The sequence below is a fragment of the Vollenhovia emeryi genome, unplaced genomic scaffold (genome assembly GCF_000949405.1).
Source record: "Vollenhovia emeryi isolate VEMERY1.0 unplaced genomic scaffold, V.emery_V1.0 DF939210.1, whole genome shotgun sequence".
NCBI lineage: Eukaryota > Metazoa > Arthropoda > Insecta > Hymenoptera > Formicidae > Vollenhovia > Vollenhovia emeryi.
The window spans coordinates 510,754-526,681 of NW_011967156.1; the positions used below are offsets into that span (position 1 = coordinate 510,754).

The 15,928-nt window shown below is 44.7% G+C and overlaps 4 protein-coding genes across 8 annotated transcripts in view; 1 reads left to right on the forward strand and 3 right to left on the reverse strand.

Annotated features, from left to right (window-relative positions):
- LOC105561188 (transcription initiation factor IIA subunit 1) overlaps positions 1–5,616 on the forward strand; it is an 8,843-nt gene extending 3,227 nt beyond the window's left edge. The window contains exons 2-8 of one of the 2 annotated variants that reach the window (XM_012010953.1): positions 313–523; positions 1,351–1,716; positions 1,900–2,108; positions 2,230–2,379; positions 2,444–2,533; positions 2,621–2,734; positions 4,436–5,616. In XM_012010953.1, coding sequence (XP_011866343.1) covers positions 313–523; positions 1,351–1,716; positions 1,900–2,108; positions 2,230–2,379; positions 2,444–2,533; positions 2,621–2,728 — 1,134 coding nt within the window. In that variant the 3' untranslated portion in view covers positions 2,729–2,734; positions 4,436–5,616. The remainder of the gene's footprint in view (positions 1–312; positions 524–1,350; positions 1,717–1,899; positions 2,109–2,229; positions 2,380–2,443; positions 2,534–2,620; positions 2,735–4,435) is intronic. The other variant, XM_012010954.1, reaches the window with a different exon arrangement.
- Positions 2,731–4,170, reverse strand: LOC105561215 (dihydrolipoyllysine-residue succinyltransferase component of 2-oxoglutarate dehydrogenase complex, mitochondrial-like; the record flags this gene model as incomplete). The annotated part of the gene is given in 3 exon segments (XM_012010995.1): positions 2,731–3,648; positions 3,856–3,899; positions 3,901–4,170. Coding segments are annotated over 3 exon segments (984 nt in total), but the record flags the coding sequence as incomplete, so codon positions are not given.
- On the reverse strand, positions 5,412–10,552 carry LOC105561187 (peroxisomal membrane protein PEX13). Its single transcript, XM_012010952.1, has 5 exons — positions 10,190–10,552; positions 9,316–9,579; positions 8,596–8,843; positions 8,316–8,516; positions 5,412–7,682 (listed from the first exon to the last, which is right to left on the reverse strand). The coding sequence occupies exons 1-5, from the start codon at positions 10,255–10,257 to the stop codon at positions 7,279–7,281; spliced, it is 1,185 nt and encodes a 394-aa protein (XP_011866342.1). The 5' UTR covers positions 10,258–10,552; the 3' UTR covers positions 5,412–7,278.
- Positions 10,553–11,334: 782 nt separating this feature from the next.
- Positions 11,335–15,573, reverse strand: LOC105561189 (ubiquitin-like modifier-activating enzyme atg7). 4 transcript variants are annotated; one of them, XM_012010956.1, is made up of 9 exons: positions 15,215–15,296; positions 14,608–15,081; positions 14,046–14,514; positions 13,621–13,934; positions 13,230–13,530; positions 12,804–13,151; positions 12,556–12,671; positions 12,154–12,451; positions 11,335–11,996 (listed from the first exon to the last, which is right to left on the reverse strand). In XM_012010956.1, the coding sequence occupies exons 3-9, from the start codon at positions 14,400–14,402 to the stop codon at positions 11,952–11,954; spliced, it is 1,779 nt and encodes a 592-aa protein (XP_011866346.1). In that variant the 5' UTR covers positions 14,403–14,514; positions 14,608–15,081; positions 15,215–15,296; the 3' UTR covers positions 11,335–11,951. The 4 variants fall into 4 exon arrangements, with proteins under 4 accessions (XP_011866346.1, XP_011866345.1, XP_011866348.1 ...); XM_012010955.1 differs by lacking the exon at positions 14,608–15,081 and having other exon boundaries at positions 15,215–15,573; XM_012010958.1 differs by lacking the exons at positions 14,608–15,081; positions 15,215–15,296 and adding an exon at positions 15,301–15,354.
- Between the last annotated feature and the right edge of the window lie 355 nt (positions 15,574–15,928).

Consider the following 15,928-nt stretch of genomic DNA (forward strand, 5'->3'; position numbering starts at 1 on the left):
CTTGGACCAAGTTCTAGCATCGCGGACACAAGCCTTAAGGGGACGGCCGGAAGCAGGCAAAGCTCCGCTTTTCCGTACAGATACAGAATTAACACCCGGAACATAATTCGCGCGAATGCCTGTGCGTACAGACTTGCATTGGCTCTATTTCAATTGCATTTGCATGCTCGCGCTTATATAATGTTTCCTGATCGACGCGATTTATTTAAGTACACAATGAAAATTCGTATCCCCTGCTTTGCATGCACACGTGTACCTTGCATAATTTTACAATGTCAAGAGTCCTGACCGCCGTCGTGAACTGTGTTGCAGCTGAAACTGTACAACACTGTGATAGAGGACGTAATAACGGGAGTGCGAGAGTCGTTCATAGACGAGGGCGTGGACGAGCAGGTCCTGCAGGAGCTCAAGCAGATATGGGAAACGAAGCTGATGTCCAGCAAGGCCGTAGAGTCGAATCCAGATCCGCCTGAGCCGCAGGTCCCGCAGATCAACACGCACAAAGCCGTGTCTGTTAACAAAGGTGAGCGGTCGACGGAGGTCGCGCTTACAATCTTTCATTGTTCTTCATTTCACAGTGACATGCAACTTGTACGAGGTCTGCCCCGAACGTACCCGACGTCTGCGTGTATCCTCGTCCTTGGGTATCCTATTGTGGAAGACCGGTGTTCAGTATTTAGGGTGGACCTTGACAAGGACCTCCGCCAAGCGGCACCACCCAACAGCTGTTCAGTCAGTTCAGTTCACGATGACTGAGACGAGTCGAGCAGAGAATTTGTATTAAACTTTGCCAAAAACTTGGCACCCTTTTAATCAACTCGGGATCTTTGTCGTTGGACCCCCAGGATGTCTTCGGCAATTTCGACTCGAGAAGTTTTTTTTTCATCTTCCGTAAGCACTCGAACGAATTTTGCGAAATGCGACACTCGGAATTATCGACGCTCGCAGAACTGCGTACCGTTGCCGACTGGTGGAGGCACTTCTAAAGGTCCACCCTAAATACTGAGTACCTGTCTCCCAAAATAGGATGCCCAAGGACAAAGATGTGCGCAGAGTTCGGATATTCTTGGGACATACCTCGTACAAGGTGGTTCACTGCTGTTGGATGTCCCGTATGCAACATTCGGTGATGGTAACGCATCGTGCACGTGCGAACAGAGTGGCCAGGTTGAGGACGAGAATCACGCGTCGAGCGCACACGTATATGCGGCGTGTTGCCTGCGTGCGTGCGTGCGCGCGCGGACGTGTCATCCCCACTCTATCCCTACCACTCGACTCTCGCGTGACTCTCGTCCTCAACCTGGCCACTCTGCGTGCGAATCGCCGTTATATGTTTCACGTTGTTTGCAGCTAATGTAGGCAATCATTTTGTACAACCATCCGCTGGAAATGCAGTGCCGCAAGCGCAACCTCAGCAGCAAACCCAGCAGCAAGCACAAGTGCAGCCACAGCAATCGGCGCAACCTCAGCAACACACGCATCTTTCCATGGGAACAACGTTGCAGCAACAGCAGCCGCAGACGCAGCCGCAGCCACAGCCGCAGCCGCAGCCACAGCAGCAGCAGCATTCGACGACACCGGTGCAACAAGTGGTGACCACCTCGGCTGTGCTCGACCGACAAGTGCCCATACAGATCACCTTACCTCCACAGCCCGGCGTTCCGGACGGGCCGCAGCGGATTTTAAGCATACAAGTTCCTGCATCTGCTCTTCAAGGTGATGATCTAGTCGTGCTTTGCACACAGTTGTTCATATTATACAAGTAATTTTTATAACACAGATTCATAAAGCTTTATATGACGAAGAAATATATTTTTTTGTTACTGCAGTTATTGTTTTACTTGACGCATGCACGTCTGCTGTTTAGCTGTGTAAGTGACATGGTGCTTTTCTCTTCAGCAAACCAGCTACACACGATTTTAACTGGCCCGGTAATTTCCGCCGCGATGGGTCTTCCAGCACACTTAGCCTCGACTCTGTTGCAACAGCATGTGAATTCTACGCTGCAAGGGCAGGCAACGTTAGCTCCGTTGCAAGTGAACCAGCCCCTTCAAGTGGTCACACAAAGTACAAACAGCGTTGTCACACAAAGGCCGCCTCAAAGTCAGGTAGAACGTTCGGTATCTACGATGTGAGAGAAAGTAAAAGATAAGATAATGGATAAAAGATGAATGTATAAGTATACGTGTATACATGTACATATATCTAAATAATGTTCGCTTTTTTTAGCAACAAAATAATATAAGTCAGATGGACGGAGGAGTGGGTGACTCCACTGACGACGATGACGAAGAGGAGGAAGAAGATAATGACGACGACGACGAGGATATCGATGAAAAAGAGGAGGAAGAACATGACGAGGCGGCGGCTCGCGAAGAGGTAAATATTTGTAAATAAATTTTACGTAACTCGGGTTGTCTTACGAGATAATTGTCTGCATCAGGAACCTCTTAACTCCGAGGATGACGTTACGGATGACGACCCCACTGATCTCTTCGATACCGATAACGTAGTCGTGTGTCAGTACGATAAGGTATGCGAGCGATTTGTGTTTAAATCTTACGATGATAATTCTTTCAAAAGTCCGTTGTTTCACGTGCGTCAACGTTTTGCTTTTCAGATCACGAGGAGTCGGAATAAGTGGAAGTTCTATCTGAAGGACGGTATAATGAATCTAAGTGGCAAAGACTATGTGTTTCAAAAGGCGAACGGGGATGCTGAATGGTAACTTTAGGTGCGATGTGAATATCGTGTTGCCCACAGTAATCTCGACTCAGGGACATTGCGAGTAATGGCAACTTGATAATGTGTTCACGTGAAACCGCATTAATACGAGAGATCCCGACAATCTCAACGACGATTCTTCTCACCGATTGTGCGAGTTAGCTGCTGCAAATGGAAATAACAGTACAGGGGAACAATTAAGAATGTTATCACGTTATCGCAAATATTATCATATTGTACATTTTGTGTTATATTTATAGCCCTCTGTATGATAGAATGCTATTCTGACATTCAGGCGTGCCAAGGCCAGCCAAGATAACTCGAGGATCCTCCACGGCGTCTTTGATCTTTCTCAGGAACATGACAGCCTCGCGTCCGTTGTTCAGCCGAAGATCGTACGTAAGAGCCACGTACATCATTGGCCGAATAACAACCTCTCCCTTAACGGCGATCGGTCTGTCGAAGACGCCGTGCATGCCGAGAATCGCGCTCTGCGGCGGGTTGATGAGGGGGGTGCTCTGGAACGAGCCGAAAACGCCGCCGTTGCTTATCGAGAAGGTGCCGCGGTTCATGTCCTTGATGGTGATCTTCCCTTTCCTGGCCTTCTCGCCCATGGCGGCCAGCGCGATCTCGATCTCGGCTAAGTTTTTGTTCTGCACCCTGCCAAGAACCGGCAAGACGAGCCCCTTCGGCGTCGCGACCGCCACGTTAATGTTTACATAATTTCTGTAGACGATGTTGGTGCCGTCTATCATGGCGTTCACCACGGGCTGGTCTTTCAAAGCGTAGGCACTGGCCACGACAAAATGGCTCATGAACCCAAGTTTGACGCCGTACTTTTTCATGAACGAGTCCTGGTGCGTCTTTCGGAATTCCATAATGCGACTCATATCAATTTCGAGCGATATCCAATGGGCGTACAGTCTTTATAGGAAAACGTATACGCTTTCCCATGTAACCTGTTCGCCCATTGGATAATCGCTCGTCGTTCATAGCTCATCGCGTTCAGTCTCTTATCCGGCCTGAGCGTTTTTGAGCGCCGCGCCCGCGGCGAAGGAGTCGCGGCCCGCCGCGGCTGCTCCGGCGCCGGCGAAACCCACCGAGCGCGGCGGCTCCGCCGCCGAGACCCGCGCCGGCGCCGGTTTCACCTCCGCCCGCTCGACCGGCACCTTCGTAGGCGCCTGGCGCGTCCATGCCGGTCGCGCCGATGTCGATGCTGCACAGCTTCTGTCCCGGCTTCACCGTGTCGCCGTCCTTAACGAAGAGCTCCTTTACGACATCGGACCCGGGCGACGATACGGGAACCGAAGTCTTGTCTGTCTCGATCTTGCAGAGCACGTCGTCCTCTTTCACCTGATCGCCGGGCTTCTTCTCCCACCTCACGTCGCCCTCGCCGGTAGCACTGGACGAATCGCTGTTGTTTTGTTTGAGTTTTTTAAATTGTAATTAGCAGTCTTGAATGTTCTTATTTCGTTAATCTTTCACTTAAGAAAATTCAAGACCAAATGGAGTACAGAGGGCTAAATAATAATGTATGGTTTTTGTATAGTACGAATTATGAATATAAAAGTGTAAAAAAATTGTGCGAGTCTCCTGCTGTTAGTCATATGTTACTGGAAACTTGCTTGTGGGCGCCGAGATTCCTCCTAAAAACAAAATCCACGACGGATTAGTTAGCTTTTTCTAGAAATTGAGTAAACTTTTATTGCAGCAAAAGTGCGTTATGTATATATATTGACTGAATAATATATATGCATATTGACGAAAGCACCATATCGATTAGTGGATTTGGTACCACTAACATCATGGACAATGAACGTGAAGAAATTGTATTCTATAGACATAGTATATATTATATACATATATATTTTGAAATCCTCGATTATGAACTTTTTCACGTGGAAGGAAGTTGACAAACTTCCGTTCTCTATTTGTGATCTGAAAACAGGACGATATCGTACGTTTGAGTTAAAAAGTTTTAAGGGATTGGTAAACAACTGCTTGTGTGTGAGATTTGGAATAATAAATGTGTCTTAATACTGTTGCAGGTATTCACAAGTTCATTTATTTAGAGGAACGAAGGACAAAATTCAGTATTTAGGAAATTTATCAGCGCGTTTCGTTCAGGAAATTTAAATTGCTCTGAAGCTGCAACAAAACTTGATTTCCACGAACTGTTTTTTTATTTCCAAGCATTTACAGAGTAACTTAATGTTTATTAAATGTTTCAGATATTTTCCAATTAACTTTCAGATTTTTATTTAATATGTTGCAAATGTACGTATTTTTGGAGTTGCTAGTATAATTATTTTAAATTGCTTTCAGAACAGTTTAAATTGCCTTATTGTTAGTCAAGTAAGGTAGAAGATTCGTGAGTTAGTAAATTTTATGTTATTATGCGTCCATCAAAGGTTGAACGAGATCAGTGCCGTGAACGTGTTTATAAAAATTTGTTCTTAAATTATAATTTATGAGTGAAGATTAATATTTAGTTAGTTTAAGATAGTTGTTTAATTTGGAGAACGACGATATAAGCAGGCTTACAAAACTCACGATGTGATTATGAATACGGAAAAATAGTGTGCAATTTCTGTATATTGTATATGGTATTAGCTTCGCTGAAGACGGTCCATATATTGGTATATGGTTTGAAGTCTGGATGAATTATTTTAAATAGTCAAATCTAATTTGACGATACCAAAAAGGAGCGTATATTTTATGACAATTTTGGTGAAAATTATACATCATATAGAATATGATTAATATACAGGTGCTGTCGGCAAAATATTACGGTATCTGCGTTATATTGTTCGTCGTATGCCTTATATATTCCAAGTTTAATTTATAAATTAAACATCTTGGAATTTGCAAAATAAATGTTTCACAACAAAACTATCTTTTATAGATGTAGGTATTTATGTGTCTGCATAATGTGCGCACGTTGAACATTTTTTAACAGTCGTAATTTCCTTAATAATGTGCATTCAATAGTCCGTAGTTACATTCTTTATTTCGTCTCATATTTAGTGCTATATGTAGTCTTCCAAATTGATATATGCGTATCTAAAAAAAAATTCCGCGCAAAATAATTTCTAATTAATTGAATTTTGCTCGATACAATTTCCGCTTTTCAGACGCATATTGGTAGACACAGCTTACAATTAGCGATAAAACGTTTTATTACACTTCCTTTACGTAATAATCCTTTCCCAACAAATCGCAAATATGAGTAATTAGATTCTTCAAACATAAAATATAAATGCTTTTATATATTATCTAACATATGATAAAACTTTGTAAATCTTATTCAGAACACCATGAAGAGAAACGTTCTCGGCGTTGAAGAATACATCAGGACTGTCAAATTTCAAATTTAATACCTTAAATTTCAATTTACGGAGAAATATCTAGCTATAAATATCATATACATGTATACAATTTTAAATTATCCTCCATTACAAAATAATGGGCAGGAAAAGTAGTTACAATTAAAATATAAAATGTACAAAACTCTAATTGCATATATTAGAAATAATACCGTAGCTTTTCCCGAACAATCGCGTTTATATTTTGGTATATTTTGATCGGGTTCTTCAAACCGACAGCGGAAAAGGCAGATACTTTATTAATTAAAGTAGTTTAACTTTTTATTATCTTGATATTAACATGAATTAAAATGTTATACGTTTAGATATTTCAATTGGTAATGGAAATGCGGAGATTCTCGAATTCCGAGCCATCTCACATTTTGAAATTTGTTGGCGTAATATTGCAGTTAATTTTTGTGCCATCCGTTTGAATTTCCAAATACAAACGCGATTGTATTGCCCTGCTTTATCTTACACATGAGATTGTGACACCATATTGCGAATATTCACTTACAAAGGGAGCTTGTGACATGAAACTCACTTTATCTTACATGGACTTGCATTAGCAATTGCAAAGCAAACAATACATTTATACGAGCGAAATATCAACGAGTTGTAATATCAAATTTTGTTCAAGTATCCGTCAAGCACAAGCGTTATTGCAGCTAACAATAAGTGCGATATCTTTCATTTACAGAAATCTATTGTAAGAAATGAAAAAATCATTTACGGACCGACATGAATGCGAAATGACACGCGTGCGTTCCTCCTCTTCTGACAGATTAGTAAATTTATAAACATGTTACAAGCCTCCCTTTATTTGAATAACTTAAGCGACTTAAAATATAAAAAGACATGATGTATCAGTGTAAACTAAAGATAGTGAAACCCGCGGTCCTTATTTTACGTTAGTCGACGAGCTCTTTCCCCCAATGGAGATAACTCAACAGTGTTAGTAAATCGCCTTTTACGACACGTAATTTAATCATTGTATCGGAAAGAGCCTCGCCGCGTTTTATTTACGATACCCAGTAGATATACAGCGCGTTTTGTAATATTACTTTATATCAGTCATGCCCTATAAAGATATAGTAGGCCATATACATATTTATTTTAAGGTAGACAATATCACTTCGTGACTATCCGTACAAGTAGATTTCACTCCAAGCCTCCAGACATATTTCGACTAAAGGAGATCGTCTTTAATATTATTATTTTCAGAGAAATCGGTGCTTTGTTGGCTGGCGTTAGGTTCTAGCGTGTTCGTCTGTTCGTCGAGAGCGGTCGCGCTTTGCGCCGAAGTTGGAATTACCGTGGGCGCGACGACATTTCCGTTGCCTTGCGATTCCGATTTCCTCTTTAATTGTCCCACTATAGTCACATAATTGGCGGGCACCAAACCGACGTTCCTATTGTCGGTGGCTACCAACCAACCTGGTGTGCTCTTAGATTGCAGAGAGCGCGGCGCCAGCCATATTTTCTGACCGGCCCTCAGGCTCAGTTCCTCGTTGGAAACCGCCATGAAATCGTACATGGCTGTCGCCACACATACAGGATCCTCGCACTTCACCCATTCTTTCGGGTCGTTAACTGTAAATTGAACAGATATACTTGTAATATTAAAGTATCAAAGTATCTTAAAGACAGAGAAATCATTGAAGAAGTCCACATAGAGTTGGATCACGTAAACGTCTTTTGTAAAATTTAGATAAAAATACAAGTTCAACCTGATCTCTCTCGTTCAACATACATTTCTCGATATTTTTACTCGTGCCGTACAATTAACAATGCAACTTCAATTGACTCTGCACTCTTCAACCAAGGAGTGCAATCAAACAAACGTACGATACGAGATCAATAACAATTGTGTGAAAAGATTACTTGAAAAGGGTCCAAATTCGGGACCGAAACGTCGTTTGTTTTTTAAATGAAAAACATTGGCCAGTGTAGGTCGTTTTTGAAAAACTACATAACACCGGTTTAATATTACTGGCGATATTAAATCTATTTGTGAGTTAGATAAAAATAACTAGCCCGTTTTCTCACACACGAAAGTTCGGTGACGAAAGGTGTAGATTGTTATTTGTAAAAATATCTCGCACATTTTTATGTACTTATTTAGATTTCAGTGACGAGAGACGTAGACATATCGCGCATTTTTATGTACTTATTTAAATTTCTTGTTAGGTCTCTTGATCTCCTTGGAAATGCGAAAGTAATCACCTTTTATCTGACTCTGTCTTATGTTACTCGTTATCTTGTGAATTAGATATGGAATTGCGACGAACACGCCGAGCAGCAGGACGTTCATCCACGGAGAAATTCGTTCGTTCGTCGACGACGCGATCGTCGGCCGTTCTCCGTTCTGCTGCGACACCGATTGCTGCCACAAGTCCTCGACGACAGCGCTCTGCGTTTGAAGACCTGATAATAGAGCAATCATTAGCGACGGTAAATTATGCGGCGCGAGATAAGAGTCACACCGGTTATGCAAAAGGCTTACCGAGCGTAAATAAAACTTTCCTGTAGACCCACTTCATGAAGCGGATCAAAGCGAACGTGCTCAACAGCTGGCCGATCGTCGAGCGCAATCTGCCGACGTTGTCCGCCACGCTTAGAATCGCACGGAAAGAATTGGTCAGTGCGAAGTATGTCGACTCCAGCAACATCGTGACCGATGAGAACGTGTGCAACACGGTCTCCACCACACGGAATGTCGATCTCGTGCTCTCCTCCGCGTACTGTTGAAACCTGCAAGCAGATTCCTTTAGCCGGAGGACCTTGGGTGCGATCGAAGACTCGCGCAGGCGAACATTCGAGACTCCGCAATGCTGGAGAAGAGGAGGAGAAAACAAGATCTATTATTTTACCGCACTTTTTTAATTTCACGTGTATCTGAGACTGAGAACTGCCGCATTTCTTAGTCTTAAATTTCCGTTATGTAAGACCCATGCTCCAAATCCTCTTCTCTAGAGACAAAAGCGGTCACGAAAGATCCTTTCAGCCAACGAGAGTCCTTCAAAACCAATATGTTAGCGACGAAAGAGGACCCAGAATATTCAGACCAAAGAAGACGTGCCCTAGTGCACCTTTTCGTCTTTGTTGCTCACCGAACGGTAAACAAGGATGAAATGGATACACTGGGGCACTCGCGTGACGTTTCCGAGCGCAGCTTCAGTAGTCAACCTGAATATTTAAGAATGACTCCCTCCTCCAATGTTACCTGCTCTCCACGTCGCCACTGTGCCCTCCGATGTGCCCGTAGCTGCTACCGGAGTACGGCATGTAGCTGCCGAAGGATCCGTACCCACCGTAGCCCCGGTAGCCGCCGCCGTATCCTCCGTACCCTCCGTAGCTCCCGTAGCCATAGCTCGTGCCGTACGGCCTGTAATCGTTGTACCCCGGGTAGCTCTGTGCCGGCTGGCGAGGCGGCAACGGCGGTGGAGCAGCACCGGCGGTTTGGAAGGGCAAGTGCGGTCCCGGCATACTGAACAGAGCCAAAGTCCTCGCCGTGTTACCAGTTACTACTCTTCGTAACAACTGTTAGCGTTAACTCATCTACTGTCTGCTTCAAATGCCCACGGGTGCAGACATCGAACCGACGGCGGAGAACAATCCGTAAGCGCTTAAGGCTGTCTTGAGCCGTAGACGTAGGGCGAGGCGGAGAAAAGCTTTACGTCGCGCGAGTCTACCAAGGTTCCCTCTGCCTTGCCTCAACGTCTACGACCAAGGGTACAGACTTGCGAGCTCACGGATCGTTCTCTGCCGTCGGCCCGACCGAATTGCAGCGACCGCGTGGAACAGAAAGCTATAGAAAATTTACACGCTCCGTGTATGGGAAATGAAACTGTCGAACGATTACTAAACGCAGTGAAGCGCCAAGAACGACTCTCAGGATCGAGACGGGGAAATTAGACTGTATTTACTCCGGACACGCGGCTCTGCTGTTTTGACACTCTACTTAATGCTACGAGATATCAGAGGCGGAAGCTGAAACGAGATGAATGCCCTTTGACACCGGCATGATTCGGATGTTTGCGAGATCGGACCGACGAGGACGCGCGCAGACAACGGTGCGCGCTTTGCCGTCGTTTCACCTGGACGAGATGCCGGAGGAGTTCCTGAGCTGGTTGCCGTTGATAACGTTGCTCCGTCCCGGTGCCATCGCTTGCGATATTTGACTCTTACTCGCCGCGAACTGCCCGCGCTCACGACGATGGACGGCCGCGAAACGCTTTGCCCAGCGCCGAATGCGCCGATAGCGCGGAGGAGCAAAGTTCACGAGTTTTCACCGCCCGGAATCTGATTAACGTCCGACGCCCGACGTGCCCCCGCGCGCGCGCGCCTCCCCGCGCTCAAAGGATACTCCCGGGCGTCCTTTCAAGTCGCGAAACGTCCCCGCGCGTCAAATATTAACGAGTATCGGCATATTAAGGCCCGTCCAGATGTGAGCGCTCGCTCGTAACGCCCGGAGAAAGGCGGACATGATCAATAGGATCGTTGGTCGACGGCACGCGGCACCGCGAGAATCGAAACGCTCGGCGGGAATCTCGAATCGCGTCTTCGAATTCGCCGCGAACTGCGGAATCCATCGCTGGCGATTAATAAGGCCGCTTTCCTTCTGGAGAACGCAGTCGGCATGTTTTTTTTACGCAGATCGACGCATCTCAGACAGTGTCTAAAAGATGTGTTTGAGACGGCGTTAAGTTCCCATACAGCACCAAAGCTTCCAGAAACATTTCAGAAACCATTATTGCAATGTTGCAATGTTTCTGAAAGCTTTGGTGCTGCATGGGTTGTCTTTTAGATATGTACGTCTAAAAAGTGTCTTAACGATATCTTTATGGCGCCTTTTAGACACGCATTGCTATCTGGGATGTCGCGCTTTCCATTTAGAATTTCACTCAAACTCAATCGACACTTTTTGACTTCGCTCGCGAGGAGAGTCGGAGCGCTATAATTATGTTTGAAAGTGGTATCAACTCGCGAAAAAATTTATAAGGTACTTGAAACTTAGAAACTTTCCTATATGCCACGGCCAGTTTCACAAACGTCGTTTAATCGCTAACCCATAGTTAATTGATCCTCCGTCTCTTCTTGGATAATAAGATAGAGAAAAATAGGAAGTCGACTGAACACTGGTTAACAGTTAACCGACGTTTGTGAAACTGGACCTCAAAATTAACTGCTCGCAGGTGTCTTAATTAGCAACGATGAGGCATAAAAACACAAACAGAAAATGATTGATTAAATCAGTGTTATTTATAAAACGTAGATATCCATAGATCAAACATTGATTAAAAACACATTAGTTATTTTCTAACATTAACGCGCGATAACGTGATCGTAGTTTGTATATTCTAAATTAAAATTACATATCGTGTGCATGTGTTTCTTCAAGTGTAAAACTTTCATAAAAATTCAATAGAAAGTAAATACTTGTGTAAAACAAGAAGTTATAATGCTTCGCAAGAACAAGCATGTGTTATCACTTACAATATAAACATTATAACTCAAATCTCAATGATAACAGTAAAATTACACATCACAGATATACGTAATGCGTCGAGTTTAAGTAAAATGCGCTACATGGACAGTTACACAGAATTGAAGAAGCACAAAGACTTTCATCGTTTACATATATACCTCTCTTATATTAACAATGTTCGCTAAAGCTTTTGATTTTATACAAACTGTAAACTTTGATTAATTTGAACTCTTTCTCCTCTTCAAAGTGACATAAAATGTTATGCATATATTTTTTTATTATAAAAACCAAGTAGCTCATATCTAAAACTTACGTGTTTCCCTTTGTACGCGTTTTACCATTTTACCTGCATTATTTAAATTGTCGTTTCTTTACGACTCCTCGTCCTCGCTCGAAGTGTCGATTGTATAGCATAACTGAAAATTGGAAATTGTATGTAACACGAAATACAATGCGAATTAATCGTTTAATACAACGTAAAGCGACTAAACTATGTTAAAACATAAAAAATATTATTTCGTAATACGTTAGATGCTAATGCGCACTTCATCGCTCATACATATATCTATATACCTCATCCAGATCAGGTCTTTTCAGTATTTCTTCAAGTCCTGACAATCTCTCGAGATAATTTGGCACATTGCAAGCGTCAAGAACGAAAGCAAAATCGCGCTGTTGGTACTCCTTGATCAAAGGCGTCGAGCAAGCTGTACAGAACGGTGATCTATGCGTGACAGTCAGCTTCATTTCGTGGCTCCAAAGCGAGCCTCGTATCGTGTGAGGTACACCACCTAATAATCCTATCAGCGGATTGTCTACATTCTCTCGACAATCGTCTCTGTCGTTGTTCATAAGTGCTCTAGCTGAAATTCTAAAAATTATGAAATTACATTAAATTCGATCGATACATAAATAAAAGTAAATTAATTATTGGAGGCATACGATAAAAATCTGTTATCTTTAAATTTAGCTTACCCTTGGGGATGCTGTGTTACCGCCACAAGGAGCTCGACTGCCAAGCCCGCGGCGATTTGCGACAAACCCGGCCGACTCACGGTACACTGCAGGTCGAGCGTTCTATCGGTTTGAGACTAGAATCGGAATGAAAATAACAATCGCAGGATTGAAACGTGTCTTTTTAAATCGGCTTATACGCTGATCTGTATTATCAATTTTCTTTCCAGGAATAACGTTAATAATGTTGAAGTAAAAAATGTACCCACGTTTCCGGGTTGCGTTACATCGTTACAAAAGTAACATCCAAGATCGTGCCCTGCGGGGTTCTGCAGCGTTAATTTCGGCGAGCCGGAATCGGAAAGAGCGCGCGTGCCGTGCCGTTGCACCGTGTACGAATCGAAGCCCAAAGCAGCGTTGATGGCTATCTTGTTCGTCGCGGCGCACATGAGAGTCGGCAGCCACCTGGCCTCCCTCGAGTCCAGAAGCAGGAACACCACGTCGTGGCCATTGACGAGCTCTTGTAGCTTACTCACAGCTTCCCTGGTAGTCTCCATCATGCTCTGGCCGACTACGTGCCCGGGCATGGGAATATGCAAGACCACAGCTTCTGCATTCTACAACGCCGTATAAATGATCCTCTTCGTGAAAAGTAGCGTCTCACGACGCAACGAGTTTAACAGACGTATACTTGCCATACTAGGACGTATCCTGAGTAAAGCGTCTTTCGCGGCGTGCGCTTTGTGCCGACGCTGCACCGCGTCCTCGTGCGTGTACAGACTCTGGCGCACCGTATTGCTGTGAGAGACGGTGGAGTTATCTACGAGTGTCATATTATTGATACCCCAGCCGAGGAGTACTCTCGCCACGGAGCATCCCAGTGTGCCGGCACCCAACAGAAGGCATCGCAGACCACTGATCTTTTCCAGATTCAGATCGGGGACAAGGCGCCACTTCATCAATTTCAGATTTAAATTGATCGCTCTGTCCGACAGTCTGACGCAACATACAAAATAAAATGAGTGCCACCTATAAACCTCCGTAGATGAAAGTCGTCGTTAGTCGACTCGAACGACTCGGACTCACTTGGTAGGATCCATAAGGTTAGACAAATCTACGATGTTGGGCCCCATTTTCCCACTCACGTTAGCTTCCCAACCTACCAGGTGCTCTTCAGAATTATTACTCGTAGCTTCCGCGTTTCCATCCGCTTTGATTCTAAGTGTAAATATAACTGCGGTTTCCACTCTATCGCTCCTTACAGACAGAACTTTGACGTCGTTTGCAAAACAGTACGAAGAGCAATGCCTATGTAACAGGCACAGAAGGTTACGCAAGGGCCACCCGGGTTCTGCACTTGCGCAAGGATCATAAAATGCAAAGTATACTTCATCCATTGCCTAATGATATTAACGATTTAATTCATTACTAACAAGCTATTGGTAACAATAAGTTTCTTATATATAATGTGCGAGAATGAAAGAGACAATAGGGGCACGGATGCGCCGTACCTGCTCCAAGTTTCTCTCGTTTGATTTTGCATACTGCACGCCCTTCGACAAATCGTCAACGCTCAAGTCACCCTCTTTCGACGCGAAGACTGCGAAGAAGTTCCTCGACCTCGCATCCAGCTGAAGGAAGCCCGCGCGCAATTTATCTACTTGATCGGGCGTGAACTCGCCGGACGCGAATCTCGTCGGTGCGACCGAGTAAATTCCCGGCAGCGAGAAGGGAGTCGGGTGCGAGACCCAATAATGAAACTTGTACTTCTTGAGATCCGAGTACGCGAATACCAGGAACATCGAGAGCCGCCAAGGCTCCAGCAAGGCCGTGCCATCTCTGATACTGTCGACAACGCACTGGCCCATCGTGTCGATAAACTCCTCGGGATTTATCTGCCTGAATGCCTCGTAGGTATTCGTGTTGATAATGTAGCCGTAGCGAGCTACCCCCGCGTCGTGACTGCTTCCCTCCAGGTTTCTGAAACGCGTCCAAATAGAGCTCACCCTGTCTATCCACTGGGGATTCACACATCGTTAGCTGACAACTGTCGTTGATACAGGCACAAATTACATCGCAAAACATGGTTCAATCCGAGGGGTAAACCGCTGAGGGCATTACTGGGCATTGTGGCGCAGAGAAATGTGCGCTGTTTAGTGAACAAATGAACGAAAGGATCCGAGTTCAAATCCACGGATACCACTGGTTGTTTCGGAATTTCCCGGAGGGAAGTGGTAGCCACCGAGAGTATTCTGCCACACATATTCTTTTAGGGTTACAGCCCTCCAGGTTGGAGGGTTTCCTTCGGCAAGGCTAGCAGCTCGGTTAGCAGCCTACAGAAGATGAAGCAAAAACCAAATGCTCAAAGTACCAGTTGGTTCTGTACCAGAAAGAAGAAGAATATGTTTACGCATTAGGCCTTGCTGGGGCACTGTAAAGATAAAATAAGATAAAATAAAGTAACGCCCACTGGGCACTGCTTTAGGCTACGTTCGGGATAGGCGCTATTAGCCCTGGAAACATGAGTTAATCCTCGTCGCTCGTTATCTGTCAAACAAAGATAGAAGACGCTTTTAGTAGGCATCGGTGTACATACATGATATTGGTCAGCGGTCTACCCCTCGGTTTCTATCTAATCTATCTGCTGTGAAAAGCAGAAGTTGTAATCTCAGATACCTACTCGTTAAATGACGTACAGTCAAGCACGAGTGGATTAGTTCTCCCCTCGTCCCTCGGTTGAAGGGAGAAACTCGCCCACAGATGTACCTTGGACTTCTCGTCCAGCTTCAGCTTGTCTATCTTCAGCTCCGCGAACTTGGCCCAGAACGTCGGGTCCGTCGTCGTTTTCAATTTTGTAAATCTTACCGCCTCGGACATCCTTGGAAATTGACGGCTTCCTCGAGCCTGCAAGACGCGGAAAGTGCACCGCAAAGTGTCACGCAGCAACACGAGTGCTCTGGTAAACAAAGACGGGTGTTTACAGCTGACGCCCGCGTCGCGTTGTCATCTGTGTGTCGCGTGCGCCTGCGCGCCTGAAGTTAGGCGCGCTCGTGCCGAGAGCGTGTCGCGCGCGCGCGCGCCTAAATTCGGATGTATAGAACGCACAAACGCATGCGAGCGTAAATCGTGAAAATGTATATTCTTAGAACGTGTTTTAAGATTCGCCCGAAATTCTGGAAGAGGATCTAGACAGAACTTCTCTAAAGGCCAATGTCCACGATACTAGAACTTGGTCCAAGTTCTTGGATTGAGAAATTTGTAACCAATCAATTTGTAGCTTTTACGGAAAAGCGGCAATTTTATTGGCTATACGTTTCTCGGACCAAGGACTTGGACCAAGTTCTAGCATCGTGGGCATTGGGCTTAAGAAACGATTATTATCAGTTACGTTTCG